At 39.0% G+C, this 22,565-nt stretch overlaps 1 protein-coding gene across 1 annotated transcript in view; it reads left to right on the top strand.

Moving 5' to 3' along the window:
- rbfox3a (RNA binding fox-1 homolog 3a) overlaps positions 1–22,565 on the top strand; it is a 296,882-nt gene that overhangs the window by 239,104 nt on the left and 35,213 nt on the right. Inside the window, 1 exon segment of the mRNA XM_056271415.1 lies at positions 16,599–16,847. Coding sequence (XP_056127390.1) covers positions 16,599–16,847 — 249 coding nt within the window.

Raw genomic sequence — 22,565 nt, 5'->3', positions numbered from 1 at the left:
AGAGGAAGGTGAAAGAGGAGGCAGTCTAGAGAAGGAAGAAAGATTGAGAGAGAGAGAGAGAGAGAGAGAGAGAGAGAGAGAGAGAGAGAGAGAGAGAGAGAGAGAGAGAGAGGTAGAAGCAGTATTCACCAATGAGTGCATTCTTCATACCAACTTCAGAACATGAAATACATGTGTGAAGAGATTCCAACAGATTTTTTTTTTTTAGGTCAAACATCACACACACCTCTAGTCTCTAGTATCTCCTCCTCCCTCGTGAGCAAACTCTACTGGGGCCATCAGATGTTAAAATGAAGACAAAACATCACATAGGTCTATGCATGATACAAGGAAAACAACTTTGATGAGACAAATATGAGGGAGACATATGGAAGAAATTGAAAACTTTACACCTTGCAGAGTTCTTGGGGGAAAGTCTTGCCAAAGTGGTTTCTACAGACATTAAGGTAACAAATAAATTGATTCTCTCACTATGCTAATACCTTAGACAAAACAGCAGGGGGTTCGTACAGCTTGTTTTCATGCTACAGTTCCACAGCAAGCAAAATGGCTGGTCATCAGCATATATTGTATTTTAGATGGAGGACCAGCATCTTTATCTTCTTAACTAGCAAGGCCTCCTTAGTCAACCAGAGCATAATATCGTCGCTGTCGGGCGGAATCCTCATATCTCCAAAAAAGCTACTTTTCAGAATATTGATCAACTCTGGGGGTTTTTTATATTAAACACCACGTTGTCAAAGTTGATATTGTGGCTTCATATATGTTCAGACACTTGCATGTGGCATTATATTATTAAGATCTTACCAAAACCAAGCTCAAATGGCATTACAAGGTTTTTGACCATGAATTTCAGAGAATTTTGGACATGCGTGTTTTGTCCGTCATTAGTAAGTATATCTAATTATTTTTTCATCAACTTACAGGTTATAACGTTTACTGTAGCTATGTGCTGGCTGCTTTTGACCAAATTTTCTTGTTATTAGAGACAAAGTGTTATGCAAAGGCTATTTAAGACCGTATTGGCTATGACTTGACGGCTAAACTTAGACGCTCTTCTCCGCTACTCAAGTAACCTACATAAAACATTAGTCTTTTTATATATATGTAGTGTTTTTTTCAAACAATCAGTTCTTTATTTACTCTTGTATTGCAAACAAGCACAGACTGTCCAAATTGCGTGGAGTTATGAGGTTTTACCGACAGTTTGAGGATCCAATGGACTTAGTCACAAGCACTTTTTAATACTTTCATTGGTTAAATACAGTGTTTGCAAAACCCACAGACAGACATAAAGGGTTAACAATAGTAATGGAAAAATTGAGAGATGAATTTTCCGTCCGACAGCGATGATATTCTACTTTGGCTTGTTGGTTTTTATAAATAAACAGATGTAGACACTTTTAGACAATGGATATATAAAAAGAGAGGCACATTTGTCAGCATCTTTTGATTCCTCCTTTGTTTATGATTTCAACAGAGTGTGTTCCAAAGCAGCACACCAAGATAAGCCAGCCTAGCCCAGAATGGAAATGCATGCTGGTCTCAGCTGGTGATTTCAGCAGGGACTTCCTCGATACTGATAAGCTTATAGCCTTCTTTGGTTGTTTTCAGGAGCGCTGAAGTTAATGCGGTTAATAAGCAGTGTAAGTGCATCGATGATCGTCCTCCAAATTACACCTCATCAGCAGCTCCCTGTCCGGCTATAAACTGGACGCACGCCTTTTAATCAGATACATATTACTATTAAGTATCACCGTTCGGTGCAGTGGCCTTGTTTGACAGATCCCTATCAATGTATTGATCTGCAGCTCCTCTGTTCACAGAGACAAGTGGGCAATCGAGACTATCTGTCGCTCTGCTCTTTCAAACGGCCATCTGCATGTGATCTTCATCATTCCATCCATCAGTTGCTCCTCAAACCGCTCTGTCCATCCATTCAGCTCTCGTTTGTGCGATTGTTTTGCCGGGGGAAGTTTTCGAGCGGTGGATTTAGTTAGTCACCCCTTTCATTAAGGAGATGAGATTCATGGATCATTAGTATTGATAGCTTGTGTCTCTTTCCTCCGCGTTCTGAAACGAGAGCAAAAACGCAATACGGATAACAAAGACATTTTTAATGTACGTTCAGAAAATGTGCTTTGACTGGTCGCAGTCCCTTTAGTAGAAATCTCTATAATTAGAATCGATAAGCAATTTAATTAGCTTCAGCTGTCCTGCGATGCTCATGTCTGTTTTCTCTTTCATGGCGTAACATGGCAAGAGAATGAATGGAGGGAAAGAAAAGAAGGGCTGAAAGGAAAGATGTAATTGTGAGACTGTGACAATGTTGCCGAAAAAAAGAGAATGTAAGACATCAAGAGCGCAAACAAAGCTACATGACGTGGCACAGAAACGGACCAGAGACGAGTGACGGTGACGGTGACTTGGAGCCGAGAGAGTGAGACGGTGCGTGCTGTGGCCTTCGCTGTCTGTGAAGAGTGTGTCAGTGGCTTTGTGATGAGCCTTGATTGGATCCGGCACTGTGTCTGATTTACATATGTTTGCCATTGTTACTGGGGTTAGTGAATATCATGTAGCAGGTCTAGTGGGATCTGCGACCGGCCCCAGCGAAGGCTCGCCCGGAATTACAAGCAGCTCTGCTTCGCTCGCTCCCGTTTCATCCCTCCAATACTCCCAAACACTGATCTCTCCCTATCTATCTCTCAGCTTCACTCTTCTGCTTTTCATCTCTCTCTGCTTCAAGAATATCTTTGTATATAGCATGCGTTCCCTGGCTTCTTCTCTCTGGTTTCTCTTGTTTTCTCTCTTATTTTTCTCTCTCTGTGGTCTCAGGTCTGGATATAGGGGTCTATCGCTCTCTTTCTCAGGGTCAGGTTTCCAGAACCTCTGTTGTGTGTGTGTGTGTGTGTGTGTGGGGCAGGGAACATTGGCTGATCGCTACTCAGTCAGCTGTTAAATTAGATTCCTCTGCATGTCCTTTAGCACAATGCAGCCAAGACAAGAACTAGTAACATAAACACACACACACACATCAGGCTTGAAAGTGCTTTATGCTCAACAAGAGTATTGGAAAAGCAACACTCGTGTGCAAAGGACATTTTTATAAAACATGTAATGCATTAAATGCGAGTATTCAGGAGCGTCATGCAACTTTTTATTTATTTATTTTAGCATCTGTAACCGTCCTGGCTCGCTTTATTCCCTGGGCAATATATGACCAAAGTGTTTGAAAAAAGTAATAATACATTATTTGTGTTAGATGTTTAAGTCAAATGTTTGGGGTTAGTAAGTTTTTTCTTTCTTTAGGAATTAATACTTTTATTCAGCAAGGATGCATTAAATCAATCAAAAGTGACAGTAAATACATTTGTAATGTTACAAAAGATTTCTATTTCAACTAAATCCTGTTCTTTTTTTTAATTTCCATTGAAAGAATCTGCGAAAAAATGTATCATAGTTTTCACAAAGGTATTAAGAAGCACAACTGTTTTCAAAATTGATAATAAGATTTTTTTTCTTGAGCATGTGAAGATTAGAATAATGATGCTGAAAATTCAGCTTTGCCATCACAAGGATAAATTACATTTCAAAATATTTTTTTTAAAGTAGTATATAATAATACAATTTCACAATATTACTGTTCTTGCTGTATTTTTTATCCAATAAATGCAGCCTTGGCGAGCAAAAGAGACTTGAAAAAAACAAATTGCAATGCATGATTGGCAAAGGATTAGAAATGTCCATTAAAAGTCTTTTATTAAAATACATATCAAAGATGCATTGTTTTGGAAGTTGCATTCAAAATCTATTTGGACGAAAAGTTTTTTTGTTTTCTGCATGTCGTGCAATAATGCTCCTAAAGGCATTAGACTAATTTACCTCAACGGTTTAGTCAAATGAGGGCAGAATGATGTGAATTTTGAGCCGGTTTCAACGCCAGAAGTTCTTATTACACCATGCCCTGCCATTGATACCAATTTAGAGTTCTAGGACAGTTCATTCCCTGCGGTGTAGCACACAGTCTCATGCTCTAAGACCATCAGATCCACTTCACGTCAGGAGTATAATGCCTGCAAATCTCTGTCTTCTTTATTGCGAGAGATTTCTTGTACGGCAGAACGACATCTGATATCACTGAGGTGAGCTGAAGACAGCTTGCGGCATCGTGTTTAATCCCACGTCGGTGCAGACAATGTTTTCGGCTCTTGTTCTACAGTTGAATTACAGAATTACTCAAACACTGGCGATGAGCGCTGTAAGAAATTTAAATCAGCTAGAACACAGCAAACACAGGCTTGCAGCAAGTTACGATTAGAACGGGGGCATGCTGGATTTTCAGCAGGAGAATGTAATTTCATTAAGGGTTAATACCTGAAATGCGATTTGCTTCGTTAATTATGAGCCATACTATTATGATATGTGTGCAAATAAGCCTATTTGCATGATTGGGACATTTTTTGAAGCAGAATTGAACAGATTTTCCCCTAAAATCGGCACAGAAAATGCATAAAAGGGCAGCGGATTTTGTCTGGGTCTGAATGAGCAATAATGTCACTTCAGAAGTGATGTATGCTGATGTCATTCACTGAAGCAGTTTCTTCTCTTTCACACACACACACTTCACAGGGGTAACAGACAGCCTAATGGTCCCTGAATAAAATAATATTCCAGCTGACAGGCCATAGGACAGCCCTAATTAATAAAAGTTATTAAAAACTGTTGTCAAGGGACAAAACGAATTAGAGCGGTATTATGAATCTGCTCAGGTAGGGACTATAATAGTAGGTCAGATGGAGGAAGAAAGAGAGAGATGGGCAAAACTGAGTCTAGACTAACTGGACATAGATTTTGGCCAGTTGTTTGCATTCGTTTACATTCAAATGTGTCGCTACATGTATAACGTGAAACCATGTTGACGGGACAAAACAAATGTGACAGAGTGGAATTATGGGTGGAATTATAACCATGTCAAGATGACAGATATAGACATGCTGATGAGCCTCACGCTCTCATTTCTCTTCTTCACTTCACGTCTGTGTTCCAATTTAACCTTCATGTTCTGTTGAAATCGACTGTTGTTTTTATGTTCAGTGTCCCAAATGATATTCATATAAAATAATGATAGTACATTTTAAATTGGCTTCTTATTTTCCTTTCAAAGAAATGTTTCCTTTCGAAATTATCCTTCCTTTTTTTTCCTCTGACCTAATAATTTTAAAGATTTTAAAGTCACCATGAAATCAAAATTGATGCATTCCAAAAAAAATGATAGAATATTGCAGTATTTTTTTTAATAAATGTATCCATGCACATCATTATTATTATTTTTAATCCAAATTCCCTCGTAATCTTTAATCAAAATAACTTCCCCTCCCTCTTGAAACAACATCTCTTCTCTTCTCTGGTGACGTGTTTACTGGTGTGAGGGCGGGACAACCTGTCAGTCACATGAGATCACAGCAATAGCAAACTCCAACCATCCAATAAATTCCTGATGGACAAAATCAAGTGCCGCCCGCCCTACATTTTTTCTTGTCTGAAAGCCGTTTTACTCAGATATATTTCACAATAGATAAGAATTGACTATCGCAACTTCAGTTGAGCTTGCAACACTTAAACTGAAACCACTCAGAATTTGAAAAGCAAAAACGAAAGTTATCTTACAAAAATCATCAAATTGCAACAAAGCAGGAGTGTGCACTATCCTCCGATCACCTGTGAGCAGAATAGTTTTGGACAAGAGCACTAAGGGGGAGCTGGAAGATAGCCGCATATTTATAATAAATAAATTCGACCATATGCATCTACTGTTATTATTTGTATACTTGTTGTTGTTTTTTATTTTAGCTGCAATACATTATAAAAATATTTAAAAATGAAATTAGGTCCCTCTCTTCACTGCACTGTCCATCATCTCCCATGTTTCCTCTCCATCTCTGTACATCTCTGTTGGTGGCATTGTTTTTGAAAATGTACGTCTATTTGCGTCTGATAACTATAATTGCTGGCATTTACAACGTCACATGCCTGCACGTTGAACGGCATTTTTAATAAGCCCAAAAAACAAAAGTTCTTCTATTTTTGATCTCTCTAGGTTTGGATTCCTGATACACATGGATTCCTGAAAGTGTACTATTGATTTGCAATAGGCAGCTTTTGTTTTCTCGGTTTTATTAGAGATGAGAAGAACAAATTTCCGAGCCTTCTAAATGAGTTTGTTTCTCATTCCTTGCAGTGGGCGCAGGGAGCGATCGTCCCCCGGAGTCTATGATTAGTGCAAGCTTAAAAATATTTGAACGAGCAATTGGGAAAGGAAGAAAGCAGAGAGCAGTGAAAATGGTGTGATTTGTCTAATTAAAATGGATCCTACTAGACCGCCAATATTTTTGTTTACTGACTAAATGTCTGCTGTGTTTTGGGAAAATCATCCCCCAGTGTCTCCCTCCGTCTGAAGTCTGTAGATAACCATCAATATTAACCATAGCAAAAGAGGATGCACTTTCTGTTTACACTGTCCTCACTAATCTCAGTGTGTGTGTGTGTGTGTGTTATCCAGCTTAATTTTGTGCATTAGAACCCCCACAATTTGGAAAAAAATGGGGTGGTTATCATATTTTTAAACCTACAGGAAAACCTGATGTTAATGCAGAACGGTCATGTAATTCTTTTGATTTAGTATCCCAGATTTTTTTGCTTTTATTGGAGTTCAAAGAATATAAAAGCAGCTTATTTATATATTATGATCCGCACTAGCTCCGAGGGAGGAATATATGAGAAATAGTTGTTTACTGCTTTTGAAGTGCCCCCCTTCCCTGTATTAGTCTTTGACTGGGAGCTTTAGGGGGCATCGAGACATGTGCTCGGGTCCTGCGGGTGCAATGCTACATCCATACAGTTCACCTACTGGGATAGAGAGAGGCAGTGCTGTCTTTAATGTTGAATGTCTGCATATCTAAGATGTTCTCTTGTGCATATCACCACAGGGCTTCACGGAGGGAAATCCATAGGGCCGTGTTGGATGTTTGCATCTGTATGTATGGTTTTGTGCGCATGCATGAGTCGTTGGTTCTCTGGGTGTCAATACAAGTAATTTTGTGGCGTTCACTAACACCCCCCACAGTGAAATAACGTTGGTCCAAAAAAAGACATTCCTTGTCTTGTTCCTGATTACTAAACATCATGGACGGTGTTTGGTGTGTCATTCCTTATCAATACTGTGCGTGCGTCGTGCGTGTGTGTGTGTGTGTGTGTGTGTGTGTGTGTGTAGCTAGATAGATGATGGACGGACGGACATGGATGGATATATGGATGATTAGATAGATAGATAGATAGATAGATAGATAGATAGATAGATAGATAGATAGATAGATAGATAGATAGATAGATAGATAGATAGATAGATAGATAGATAGATAGATGTTTATTTTTGAATAGTTTTATAGCTTTGAACTCTTAAAGGGGTCATATAATGGTACATGCACTTTTTCAAGTTGATTGTACTGAAATGTGTGTTGGCAGTGCCTGTACACAACCATCATATAATGATAAAAATCCATCCAGTGGTTTTGTTTTAATCTCCTTATATGTTTTCCCCTGCCTCAAATCGAGCCGTTCGACCGTGTGACGTCACACGGTCGGACGCCCCTCCCGCGATTGTTGATTGATAGGCGCGTTTCAACACAGACCCGCCCTCGCTCGTGAGAGCTGTCAATCATAGTCTGCGCGGACCGGCGCGGTCATTGTTGATATGCTGGAGCACTGTCTATGAGCAGAATGGCGTCTAAGCGATTGTGGTGTTCTGTTCTTGCGTGTAATAACGAACACAGTCATTTTAATGTTCCTAAATCCGAACCGCTGAAGACGCAGTGGCTGAGTTTGTTTTCGAAGGGAATATTCCCCACGAGCAACGTCAATGCTTTCATGTTTGCGCGAATCATTTCTCACCAGACTGCTTTATAAACGAGGGTCAGTATAAAGCTGGATTTGCTAAGCAGCTGCTCCTGAATAAAGAATCGGTACCAGATATTCGTGTTCCTGCTGAACCTCTAGAACAACTGAAGTGAGTGTAACGTTTTATTAAACTTTATATTAATATTTATATCTTTGCAAATCGCTTCACGATGAATGAGTCTAAGGTTTACACTCAGGGTACATTACTGCATGTTTTCTATGTACGACGTTCTCCATATAATTCATAATCCCACGTTTATAATGAACAACACGTTATGGTATTGTGTTACAAACGTGTACGCATAGAACAGAGGGGCGGAGTCAGCAAAGCTCATGATCATTTAAAGTCATATGCACTGAAACGGCGTGCTGAAAACAGAGCTGTTTTTGACCAGGTAAAATAAGTGTTTTCTTACAATACTAATGAGAATTTTTAATTAAAGTATATTACAAACTTTTAATTTAGACCCTAAAGAATGATATTAGCTTGTACAAAAATGGCATTATATGACCCCTTTAACAGTTGTTTCATGTGGTTCTATTTTTATTTCTCATTTTCTCATGAATTTTAGGAGAAACGTCTGAAATTAAGATAATTCTATTCTAATCAGTATTTTTTGTCTTGTTTACCAGTGAAAGTATCTAAACATCCTTAAAACAATATAAACTTGCTTAAAGCAAAATGTGTAAGATTTGTCGGTGTTTATATTTCGATTTTTTTTTACCTCATTTGCAAATTGTTGTTGTTTTAACCATAAATCTCATCAAGGTTTGTTAGATTAATGCTTGAAACATGAAAAAACTATTTGCCAATGAGATATGGAAAATACACTTGAAAAGTTTAAGAAAAACTTAAGTCTTAAAGTCTTACACATTTTTTGTTTTTCTAATAAATTAGTTGTTTTAATAAAGTTTTTGTAACAGAAGCTTCTTAGCAAAAGCATTTTCCTCTGGTACACATTCTTAGGCCAGCGTTAGGCGACTCAGACAGACTCAGTTGTAGTTACAGAAGTAAACAGTTCTCCCTCCCCAAACTTAACAGCAACTTCTCCTCTGTGCCTGCTGTCCTCTAGAACACAGCAGACCTTTGTGCTTCCGTTGATCCCAAATCCCGCCTGCCGTTTGCACGGGAAATCACTCACACGTCTCACATTGCTGTCCCCACAGAGGATTTTATCATCTGGAAAAAACAATAGCATTCCTACACTGCTGTGCTCACCATTTTAAGAGTGCTGCTGTCTCACAGCGCTAAATTTCACCCTTCAAACCTGCTTTATGTCACCGTGTTACAACTAGGTGAGACAGACACACCACAGCAGCTCTCATTCTTACGCTTGAGTTCACACACTTGGTAAAAGTGTTAGTGGGTGTGTGTGACTGTAGTAAAAAAGAGAATGAATGCATTGGCCTAATAGCTGGGAGAGAGGAAATGGACCCTATGACTCACAGATTGAAATAGATTATGTCTGCTTATAAGAGGGGGGATACCCAAAGAAACACATGCGCGGTAACACAACCTCTCACAAGGTCTGTGCCTATAGCACTCGGGGGCACCGGGAAGGACCCGTGCTTGGCCGACGTGAGAGAAGCAGCAGCCCAGCCTTGGAAATGATTTCCTAAGTATGCTTGGGAGGGGCTTTTCAATCCAATTTGCACCAGCAGAGTGCTTGGCAGTAATCAGACTAGAGGCGTGGCAAGAGCCCTGCGGCGATGGAAGAGAGACGATCGATAGCGGCTGGCCCCGACCAGCCCAAATTCACCCTTCACTCAATTTCAATTTCAAAGTACTTTATTGGGATGATTGTTTTACATACAGTATTGCCAAAGCATCAATACCACGAACATGGTTACACTTTATTTTAAGGTGTCACTGTTACAATGTAATTATACATTTAAGTACTGAGTTATATTAATTAACAACATGTACTGACTATAGGGTTAGGGCAGGATTAGGATTTGGTTGAGGGTTAGTTGCATGTAATTATGCATAATCTACTGTTATTACTGTAAGTACATGTAACATATGTAACAAGGACGTGGTAAAATAAAGTATTGCCAAAAAAATAAATCATATGTATATATCTCTTCATGGAATTATATTTTTATAATTACATTATATATAGGCCTATTAAATTGTTATTCTAGTTTCTTTTTTCTCACATTTATATTGAGTTTATGCTGCCTGTGCTGTGCATACACACACATTAGTTCTTTGTTATTATTATTTATTTGTTTGTGTGTGCGTTTGGAGCAATAGATTTATATGAAAATACCCTGTTCTGTTCTGTAGTTCTTGATGTAGCAGCATCCTCTATACTTGCTGGTCTTGTGACAGTCACTTACACGCCTGTCCAATCCACTCGCAAAACATCTCAAACTTCAAGCGGAGCTCTGAGCATCCATGATCTGCTCCACTGAGGATTTTTATTTCTTCCCGTGTTTGTGTCGAGCATTCGCAAGCGTTTGCCAACAGCGTTAATCAAAAATTGCATAAGGCCTCCCTTTGAAACTGATGAAAGGTCTTGAGTTCTTGGCAATCTTGGTATCCATCCATCTTGCAACCTGTGGAGTGGCTGTTTGTGGTCCCGGTAGTGAGGCTGAGGGTTAAATCTTGGCTTGAATGACTAGGATGCCCCACTCACTCTCCCCATTGGGAAGGAAATAAATTAATTTAGCGAGCATCGGCTGGGGCTCTAAGGCTGGCGGAGGGTGGTGGAGGAATAGAGGTTGGGGGTGGATAATACCATTTAGCTCATCGCAGAAATCATTTACCGGAGCAATTTGACGACAAGGATCGAGGGATGTTTTTAGTGTGGCATGGTCTCAGTCATATTGATGGAGATCTTTCTCTCTCCTCCTTCGGTTCTCTCTAACGCTCACTCTTCTCATTTCTGTCTTCCACATTTATAAGCTATCGAGGTCTCATTCTACAGAACGATGTGGAAAGGGCACTGATTAAATAAAAGCTGCCGCAGTGGAGGGTTGTATTAAATATCAATTTCTGATTTAAGTTTATCAAAAACAAAACCACATAGCAAGTGATTTTTCTCCGCTCCACAGCCCTGCATGCTTCTCTGCTCAGCTCAGACTCACAGTCTGCCCATGTAAGATGAAGGATGAATGGTTTGTTTCCTCTATATGAAGCCTGTATGTATTTCCTGTGTGGTATGACACTTTTATAACAGTGATGACCATTTTCAATAAACTCAGGATTTGTGTAATTTAGTGTGTAGACTTCTGTAGTATTAAATGTGTGAAGAGACACAGAGAGGTCAGATCTATGATGTTACAGCAAGCTTCTGTGTTTCCCTTCAGCCAGTGCAGCATGGGAGCTGTCCATGGTGCTGAACGCTGTACAGTAGCTGTAATGTAATGTAACAGTAGAGTTGGACAAAAATCTGAATTTGCCCTTTATATTGTAATAAGAACAATTTGACTTGGAATGACAGAAACAGGAATTATAAATTCCTCCAATGACTTCAGTTGTTTAGAAAAGAGTCTATGTAGTTGTCTGTCTCTATCTGTTAAAAAAAAAAATCACATTTCCTGACCTAGTTACAAAATTGCACATTGAGAAGTTATGCATTTGTTTTATATATCTATATATAACCTTTTTTACTTTTATTTTGACTAAAAATCCCTTATGTGATCATTCGTTATAAGATCATTAAAGACTTTCTTTTATTATTAAAATATATCCATCCATCTGGCCTTATAACCTTCAAATGTTTTTTTTTTTTTTTTTTTTTTACTTTTACTTTTACTTTTCAAACAAATCTTTATCATAGCAACATTCAAAGTTTGTCTTTACAGACTTTCTGGTACTGTATGATTTTCTTTCATTCTTTAAATTGGACTTACAATCCTGCATCCTGTTTGCAGGAATTCCATTAGAATTTAAAAGGCTTCTCAATTGACTCAAGCACCAGAGATCTGAGAAACTCTTTCAACCGACTTCAGACATTTCAGCACAACTTTTCTCTCTCATCTGTCTCTCTCATCTCTCGGTAACCTCACATCATGTAGTGGTCACTCTCTGACCGCTGCGATGACGGACAGTCCCAAAGGTTCAGTTTTACAGCATATCCACTCGGCGTCTGTGGTGGAGTACGGTACAAGCTCAGGTCATCACTCAAGCTCTCTGTGACCGCAGGCGGATCTAATGGGAGCTAATTGGGCGTCAGCTCTCTTAGGTCATTTTCGCTTAACCTTCTATAAAAAAAACATAATGCACGTAGAAACAACAAGAAAACAGAGGTCAGGCGGGTTTAGAGACCAAACACCTTCAGCACAGGTGTAAGACGGAGAAAATAAAGCACATTATCATGTTTGCAGGTGCAAGAGCCGGAAAGAAACCCGTCGAAAAATGTGAGGCTGGATTACTGACTGTTTCATCCGCCTCATAGCCCACCAGATGCAAAGGAAGCCGCTCTCAATCCTTCATCTTATCTTTGGAAAATGTGGCTTACTCGTCCATTTAGCTCTCTGAATATTTCATAGCGCGGAGTCAACACGCACGGCAATAATAAGGTGATTTCAAGCGGAAGCCATTTCCGGAAGACTTTATGGGCGTGTGAGCACCTCAGCTGTATCCCCCCACCTTGCTTTCTGCCCAGACCCCATGATGGACCGGAGGCCACCCCTCCCTGTCAGGCTTATCTACTGTTTTTCATGCCGCTGGACAGACCACACCCCCATCAGCGCTTTGAGACAGGGGGGCTGCATCAATACTGCTTAATGTTTTAGTGTATTACAATATCCACCTCAGGCTATGGCTGCCTCGCTCCTTTTCCCTCTGTCTGACTAGAAAAGAGTAAGACTCAGCCTGGGTGGTGCAACTTGAGGAGGGGGATAAAAGAACACGATGCAGAGCTAGATGGACAAACATGTATACCGACCGAGAGAGACAGACTTCCACATCAAATCAATAGAACACCCTCACTTGTCAAAACTTAGTTCGGCGCCCCACGTAACTAGGGCTGCATGTACGGGCATGTGTGTTTGTGTAGTAAACTGTACATGTTTCATCAAAATGGGGCTGCACGTTGCATCAGCGTCTCGGGTTGAGCTCCTGGAACTTCGAGACAATTGTAAGGACGTGCAAACAGATAGAAAGAACTGAGAAGTAATAAAATTCCCCAGTTTCCTTATTCCTCACTCCTTCTCACCCCTCCATGCCTGTCCATCGGCGTTCGGCCACGGAAGAGTGCTTTTTTCATTTGGATAATGGAGCATTGACTCTAATTGTGAGGACAGCCTCATTTGTTTGCCAACATGTCAATGGCCGGGCCTCTCATTGTTTCCACTACATTTACATTAATGCATTTCTCCCCACTTCTATTAAACTGCAACCCTCCCTGGCCAAAGCTGCTGCTGCTGCTGCCGCCTAATGCTGCTTAGTCAGTGAAAAAAGGTTAATAACAATCAAGCAGAAATGGGAAAGAAAGGCTCTGTGTTTCCTACGGCTCTTCATTGGCCTTCTGTAATGGACAGCGGCTGAAAAGGCGGAGGAAGCCAAATTCTGCTGAGATTTTCTCTTTTTGTAATTTTATTTATGGCCTTTTTAGCCCATATTAAAGGACAATTGAGAAAGACAGGAAAGTTGAGGGAATGGGATTGGGATATCGAGAGCCAATAGCTCACAAGCAGAGTTTTTTTTTTTTTTTTTTTTTTGAATCATTTTCAATATATGAATCATTTAATATATAATTTTATATACTAATATATATTTTAACAATTTCATCTTATTTTAATAATTTTATTTTAATAAAATAGTATTGTAATATATTATTTTTATCATTTTTATTTTTTATCTACATTTAAATAGGCAAATTGTATTTTCTTTATAAAAGCATTGCATTCATATTTTTATAATTTAAGTAATTATTTGATCTGTTTGTTTAAATTTTTAACTTTTGTTTGTTTGTTTTTTTTGTTTTTTCTTGTTAGAAATTAGACGTGTGGCAGTGTGGTTCTTGGAATTTTAGTTATTTTTAATTCTACTTCATTAAAAAAATTTGTTAAACATCAATTCAAATTCAAATCCGATTCAGGTATGTTATTGTTTGCTCAACTTATTATGTGGTTCCAAACAAGAAGTCGTTTGTGTCCAGGGGTGCCTGGTGTTTTTTTTTTATTTTTTTTTAAGCTTATCAGATTTTGATTTATTAAGGAGCAGGCAGAGTAAGTGAGTGTAACAGAGATCCCATTACCCAAAAGTTGGTTAAAGGAGCTGTTATTGCCTCTCTTTGCCATGAGCTCTCAGGACGAGTTCAAACTCCAAGGTTCCTAATTTGTGTAAGATTAATACGTTGATATGAGTCCCTGGGGGTAAGCAGCTTTTATATAGCAAGATTCAGACAGGTACAGTACAGTACAGTACACAAACACACATTTACAGAAACACACACGTATACTTTGTACTGATGACCCAGTTGCACCTGTGCTGACAACAGCACTCTGCCCTAGAGAGTAGCCCTCATCTGTCATCACACACACACACACACACACACATCAGTGTTTTACCATTGAGATTAGCCAGGTCATCTGTCATTACAAACATGCACACACAGTGCACTACCAGAGAGATTAGCCATTGAACGTCAACACACTAACACACCTGCATTCTGTCCAAATGAGTACTTCTCATCATCTCACAACGCACACACTCCCTAAAATAAGCCATCTCTAGTATCAATGTAACACACTTTCATGCGCATAAACACTAGTTTACAGACCCAAATGAAATAAAAAGCGGAGTTTTTAAAACTATGTTATATTGTTTTATTTTAATAGCATATTATTTTAACTTCTAAAAACGTTACTATCTCTTCTTAACGTCCAAAGTTCCTGTTTCAACAGGAAATACGTCAACACAGGGCAAAAAACTGTGCTCGTCAAGCAACTTTTTTTCCCATTGGGTCTTTAAGCTACACACCAAGAACCGTCACAAAGTCAGTCTCCTCCAGCACAAATGATGACACCTGTCAGAGAAAGAGAGAAAAATGACGTGCCGGCACATCCTAATGTTCGCTGATAAGATTAGAAAACATCGTGTTCTTCGGTGACTCAAAACGAATGGGAAAGCAACAGAGTAAAGAATCTCATTTGCATCCTCTTCAATGGAGAGAAATGGATGTGAAGAAAGAAAAAGCACATTCATTTACATGCTGATACACAGAGCGAAAGAAAGACACCTCTTCACACAGAGACCTAAATGAGGGGGTAGATACTCATTTAATTCCAGCGCGGAGACCGAGAGCGGGAGAAAGCGCTTAAGTGAGACTGAATGAGTGAAACAGAGGGAGGTGAATATGAGGGAAAATACGAGAAAGGCCGTGAAAAGGGGAAACAGCAGCTTGTATTAGAAACCTGTAATTTAAATCAAAGGTTATAATCAAAAATTTATCAGTTAATTGATCTCGCACATGCTGCTTGCCAAGAGAGCAATTTAGAACCCTGTCGCTCGGGCTGCAAATCTATCGAGCGCCGCTCTATAAAGTAAGTTTGTTGTCTTGTAGTGATCAAGCAGTCCTCTAATGTTCTCTGAGAGCTGATATGATAGGGCCCAGACAAAGCCATTCAGCAGCCGGGACCCCACGCGAAAAATCATGCCTCCGCTTCACTTGAAGGAACAGTCCAACCAAATATTAAATTCTGTCATCATTTACTCACCCTCATGCTGTTGCAAATGTGTATGCTGTTATTGTATTTATTTTCTGTTTATTTTTTCATTACAGTGACAGTTCATCACCACATCTGTCAAGCTCCAAAAAAAACACCACAAAAGCAACAAAAAAGAAGTCATGTGACTTAGCTTTTGTTTGTGTGAGGAACAGAGAAATGTTGTTATTCACTGATAAACAAACATGCTCTTCAGTGTGGATTATTGAGTGAGCTGAACTTGAGAACAGAGTCGGTCCAAATTATTTAAAAGAACGGTCTCAAAAGAATTAGTCATTCACAAATCTGATTCAACTCACTGATTCAGTGAGTCGGTCAGAGGGGTTTTGGAGGTAAGACTTATCAGCAAACAACCTTTGTTGTTATTAAAATCCTCACATAATCTATTGAATGGCTTTAGATAACTTTGAACACAGCGCACAATTACTTTTATGGTGCTTTTTTTACTCTGGTAATTTTTGGAGTTAGACAGATGTAGCCGCTATGAACTGTTGCTGTAAAATAGCTGTGTGGAGATTCTTCACAATTTCTTCTTTTAACATTTAACAGATTTGGAACAACATGAAGATAAGTAAATTATATATTTAGAAAATAATTATTTTAAAGGCGGATATTAGTGTCTCACTAATAATGGTGAAAATTTGTCTCGGCAGCAGGAACAGGGATTCGTATCAGTTCTTGGATTTTATCACTATAAGTGGCATTAATATCTAAGGCTTATCATGGTGTATGATTCAGGTTGTCAGGTGCAGTAGTTGTCCTAGAAGTTGTTCTGCCATTATCATGGAATTAGGTCTCATTCTCTCCTATCATGTTATCATCACAACCCAGACATCCAGGGCGATGATCGCTTTTGTCACGTCTCATTGCAGGCATTGTTCCTTCAACAGCCAGAGAAACTGGATTAGTATGAGATACGTAAGAGTAAAACTGATAGAATCTCTCTTTTTCTTTCTTTCCAGGGTAACCAGGAGGCCCCAGCTCCCCCAGAAGCCATGGCTCAGCCGTACGCCCCAGCGCAGTATCCTCCCCCTCCACCTCAGAACGGGTTGCCTGGCGAATACACCCACCCTGGGCAGGACTACACGGGGCCCAGTCCGGTCCCTGAGCACGCTGCAGCCCTCACTATCTACACACCCACACAGACACACAGCGAGCCACCTGGCACTGACAGCAGCACGCCTTCCCTTACAGGGACTAGCAGCATACCAGTGAGTAATATTAGCAGCATATTTTTTATTTTATTTTATTTTACTTTATTTGATTTATTTTATTTTAGTTCTAAATTCTAGTAAACAAATTCCTTTTACAAGTAAATAAAATGCTCTAGTTGGCTGCAGTGTTATTTCAGTATTATTTAAATACTGTTTTTAATAATGTTTTGAATTAGATTTATTTTTATACTTTGTTTTCATTTTAATTTTATAATTATTTGTAAATTAAGTATTCATTTTAGTATTTTTGTGAAGTGCTATTTTTTATTATTATTATTATTACTTTACTGTTTAGGTTTAATTCAATTTTATTTCAGGTTTAGTTCAGTTTTAGTTTTTATTTATTTCCAATTAGCCATTTTAGTGCTTCAACTTATCATCGCAACTTATTTCAGTTACTTGCCAAGGCAACATTTCTAATTTTCATTTAGTTCCCCTCCCCATCTATTATATTTTTATTTTATTTTATTTCAGCTTTATTTCAATGAACACAAATGTCAATGTCAACTTTATATTTATATAGCACCATTAAAAACATTGATTGTTGACCAAAGTGCTGTACAATGTCAAATAACCACAAAATTAAAACCATACACCACATAACAGATTACAATCACAAACAAGACCAGAAACTATACAAATAAGGTATGATTAAAAGCCAGAGAAAATTAGTATGTTTTGAGTTTTACTTTAAAATCATTTAGTGTAGGAGGAACATTTACAGGTAGCAGTCTCTGGTTATATAAACTTAGAGACCCTAATGGATTGGGAAAAGATACTAGGTCAGAAATGTATGCAGGTGCAACTCTGTTCAAGGATTTAAAGTCCAGTAACAACAATCAAGTAATGTGCTCTCATTTCCACCTAGGAGCCTGGCAGCTGCATTCTGTACCATTTGCAGATGGGCCAGAGATGCTTGGTAAATATCCATATAAATTGAATTACAATAATCAAGTCCTGTTGAAATAAAAGCATGAATCACCTTTTCAAAGTCCTTAGCAAGAAATGATTTTACCTTAGCTTGGACTCGAAGGTTTGTCACATTTAAGAGCACTATCAAAGAACAGACCCAAATTCTTCACTAATGGTTTAACAAATGGAGACAGAAGACCAAAGTTTAAACAAGGTGAGCTAACAGCTTTTGAGGATTCAAAAACTATATTCTCAGTTTTGCCTTCATTGAGGTGAAGAAAATTGAAGGACATCCAGGCCTTCACATCAGCGAGACAAGCCAACAGAGTATCCAAACCCCTCTCATTAGATCCCAGGGGCAGATAGATTTGGGTATCGTCAGCATAACAATGAAAAGAGATACCATGTTTTTAAAACAAAGAAAGCATATACTAGGAGAATCAAATTGGAACAAAAATAGAGCCTTGAGGGACACCACAAGTAAGAGGAGCTGTTTATGTAAATGTTTTTAACAGTTAGTTAACAAGTTTTAGTTAACAATATTAACTCTGGTTGGCCAAAACCTTTTTTTATTTGGAGCTGCAACTTAATACTTGATTTAGTCAAATTGTAAGAACAATAGTCTAATGCTCGTTGGTGGAAGTGATCAGATCAAGATATACAAAATGTCTACTAAAGGAAACTGTTGCAACTTGCAAATCTTCTAATGACATTTACCTCATTGGGAAATGTACCATTAGATGATTATCTGCAGTTTTTCTTTTTATCTGCAGTTTTTCTTCTCCGGAATTGAGTCATATAAGGAACAAAATCACAATGTAATCATATATTATCTTTTATAAGATGTTGATAGAAAACCTGTGTTATTACACAAATACTCTACAAGACTAACATCCCATTTTTAACATTTCTCCATTCAGATAAAGAGAAATTGGGGCTAGGAAATAGAAGAGTTCGAATTGAAAAGAACTTTAAAGATAAAAGGACAGGACAAAATAAGAGACATTTAGAGGAAAAAAAACATCCTTCTCCATTTAAAGAGTTCTGCTTTCTCTTTCCATATTATTAAGCTTTAAGCCATGGCTATCACATGGCTCCATATCTTAAACCCCATGGAGCCATTTACCATGGCTAACAATATCACAAATGTCTCAATGGACCACTTAACGAGTGCTCTATCTGAGCATATGACAAGCACATGATGAAATAAAAGAAACTCTGAGAGGAGAGACTGTCCTTAGACCCGGTCCCGTGGGTAAGTTGTGTTTTTTTCTGTTTGCTCTACCCTTTCTTGGTTCCTATAGGCCTTTGATTAACACATACACTTACACTTGGAGGAAATGCAGGAACAAAGGACAGATGATTCCCTGAGAGTCTTTTTATTTTTTTATTTTAGCACTTAGATTTTATTAGATTTAATATAAAGGGCTGGTTTCAGGGCATGAGAATCATTCTTTACAAGCCCCCTATACTTCGGTCCTTGTAAAATACTTGAGCATCAGATAGTCACTATATTCACAGGAAATGTTGAAAATTTTGGACAATTTGGCCCAATGTGCCCTAACTTTGTCTAGGTAAGCAAATAAATACAGTATCTAAGTTATTGTTGCCATTGTTGCTAGACTATTGTATTTCTTACATTAAAAATATATTTAATGTTGTTGTTGATAGACACCTTTTTTTAAAAGACAGACCCCAAATTTGCCCTTATTCACTTCATAGGTAACTAGAAAGTGAAATTAACACAGCCAGAGAAAGGGCATTAGAGAAGGGTGGGAAAGAGAAATTAAAGAGCATAAAACTTTTCTTCAATGCAAAAAGAAGTACAAGGTCTTCCTGGCCTTGGGGGGAGGGGAGGGGTGGGGGGAACGGATGAAAAATGTAATCTTTTTCTCTTTCTGATTGGGATTTGTGTAAAGCTCTGAGGTGGTGTGGTTTAAAGGAAGGAGATATAATCCCACGCTCAGCAGATCGCAGAGAAGCGATGCTGACAGGCCCAGTAAAGGCACCTGAGCTCTGGCTGCATGGGCTAATCTACAGCTCGATTGGAGGATGTACTTAAACTGTCATTCTGGCCAAACCCACCAGGGAAATTCTTCCTTTCTCCCTATTTTCTCTCTCCCCGTGGAGAATCATTAGCAAAGAAGGAACACTACACCTCAGAGAGTGGACGGTAATCACATCAGATCACATATCAGATCACATCATCACAACAGCACAGACTCTAGCTGCTCGGTAACTCGACGATAAAAGACTACTTACCTCTCTTTAGGGTACGTGCTAACAGTTTTCCACTACGACTGTCATATTGCCTTGGGTGGGATTGTCTAAACTGTGATTTGCAACTTGCTTAAACACAGCCGTACTGCTCAAAGAAGCGTGGTGTTATGTTATTAAGGGAATGCCATTATTTCCTGCACTTATTCTTGGCGGCCTTCCCTGAGTAGTTTTTACTGTGCCATTGATAATAGTACTGCAGGTCTATGCGCTCTTTAAGCCTCCATATTTGTTACCGGCTAAACTTGTTGCGAGTCAGATTATACCTCGTCTAATTAATTAGAGCTTTGCACAAGACTGAAAGGCCAGTGTCTTCTTTCTAGGTGACAGGTGACGGTTTGTATTCGCATCTCAGTGGGAGGCAGGGATGATGAGATCGGAGGGGAGGGTAGCAGAAGTGTGGAAGAACAAAAAAAATATAAAGCGGCTCAAGCTAATCCCTTTAAGTGAAGCGCTGGTTTGGCCCTAATCGGATGTAATCTACCTGCTTGGCAGCTTTCCAATCAGATAGTTTCAATTATGTGGTTGTAGGGGCATTCTGAAGGGGGAAGTGCTGAGCTGAGCACTTTGAAAGTGATTTGCAGATAACACTGAATGAGTGCGGCAATAGAAACGATTTAGCAGGACTCATTCCCCACCCAACTGCACATACTAACACAAGCACACACGAATGTGTGCAAACACAAGCCTTCTCTGACGTTGTGGTGAAGAAGGGGGCTTGGATGTTACGTCCAATGTGGTGGTGTATGATAATGTTCAGGCAATTATTTCTTGGTGCTGCTTGGCTGCTCCATTCCTTGTGGAACGTGAAGTGCAGAGAAGTTGCTCCTCTACAACAGGAATGGAAACAAGAAGCGCATCGGCTGCATGGAATGATTGTAGTCCAGCATTTGGGAAGTCTAGCAAGAAAACTCAAATGAGAAGATTGATGATCTACTTTTGAGGGATCTATATATATATATAATGGGTTTAAGAAAATCGCATTATAAATAAAATGTATTATTATTATATTATTATAATGCCAGCTATATATTTTTGTGTATAAACTATTAGAAGACAAATGGCTTTTATACTGTCATTTTACTAAAGCAAAAATGTTAGATATTAAAATGTTATTTTAATTACTTAAATATTGAATAATTAAATATATTGAATTTCTTTCCTGTTTAAAACTAGTGCTGTCAATAGAATTAAAATAATAGCAATTCATTTAATCATTTCTTACTGGCCTTTAGAAAGCAGAATGAGAATCTAAATTTGATGAATGTAAATAAATCGTTACTTTAAGCATCTTAAATCTTAATCAAACATTAACTTTGAAAGCCCTAAAACTACATGGTCTAATTTTTCTGTAGCTTCACCTTGCGGCCGACTGCTTTGAAAACCTCTTTTTTAGTTCACACATTTAGCATTTGTCTTCAGGTTGCATGTGGGAACAATCAATTGAAACTTGAAATGGCGCATGTTTACTAAAAAAAAGTCCTGGACAGAGTATGTTAGAGCGCTAAATTGTCCACATTTGTCATTCAGTAAATCATTTGGCATACTTAATCCCAGACCCTGGCAAATGGAACGTTGTGTAACATTCCTGACTTCAGTTGTAGTAATTGGCTGTCATAAACCTTTAGAGGGGCTAATATACCTACTTGGGGTTAATTTGGGGAGCTTTTCTTAGCCTACCGTAAAATCCTCCCATATGGATTTACTATTAGCTTTTTTGGCAGGATCCACCTTCTGAGACCCGAATGTAGGTTGCTTAGCTCCTCCACATTGTCTTCCTGGTAAATGGAGTGCTGGAGAGAGGGTTATAGTCTATCTGTATGTACAAGAAAGACATCACATCCTCCACTTAAACATCTCGCGACGTCCTCTAGAGAGCGACCTGGCAACCCGAGTGAGCAGTGAGTTTGCCTCCGCCTCGGACGCCGAACACTTTTAATTACTTTTCACCTCGTCTGCGGAACTTGGGAGAGCAAAGCCCTCTGAAACCTTGTCTCTGAAAGAGACAGATGCAGCCCATGCTAGCTGCAATATAATTAACATGCAATTAACACAAATTAAAAGGCAAATTGCGCTGACGAACCCCCTGTAGATGGCTGCTTAGCAGTGACGATGAGATAATTAGATCCAAACCTGGAGTGCAGCGTCTCGAACGCGAACCTCTCCTCTCCCTCTCCTGGCCTGGTGTCAAGTCCTCCAGAGAAGAGCACTCCAAGCTGCCATGCTCAAGAGCAGGAGAAGTGCTCCGAATAAAGCCAGAGAGATTATATCATTATAGTCGGGAGTGAGCAAGCCGGACTGTGTGTTTTACAAAGCACTTGTTATGGCAAAACAATTGTCCTCTTTTTAACCAAAGCGTGCAAGATGAATGCGAAGCCCCGCGATTTCTCTTCATTTTTATCACTCTGTTACTCGCTGCTCCGCATTGCTACATGATGACTTGCATCTGAGAAGACCTTGTCAATACTTGTTCCCATAAAGTAAGCAAATCAAAGCCCTCATCCTTCTCTCCAGCACTTGGTTGGG

This window comes from Rhinichthys klamathensis, unplaced genomic scaffold (assembly GCF_029890125.1).
Source record: "Rhinichthys klamathensis goyatoka isolate OS25496 unplaced genomic scaffold, OSU_Roscu_1.1 h1tg000319l_1, whole genome shotgun sequence".
NCBI lineage: Eukaryota > Metazoa > Chordata > Actinopteri > Cypriniformes > Leuciscidae > Rhinichthys > Rhinichthys klamathensis.
The sequence above is the reverse complement of the archived record's forward strand: the minus strand, read 5'-3'. Positions and strand labels throughout refer to the sequence as shown.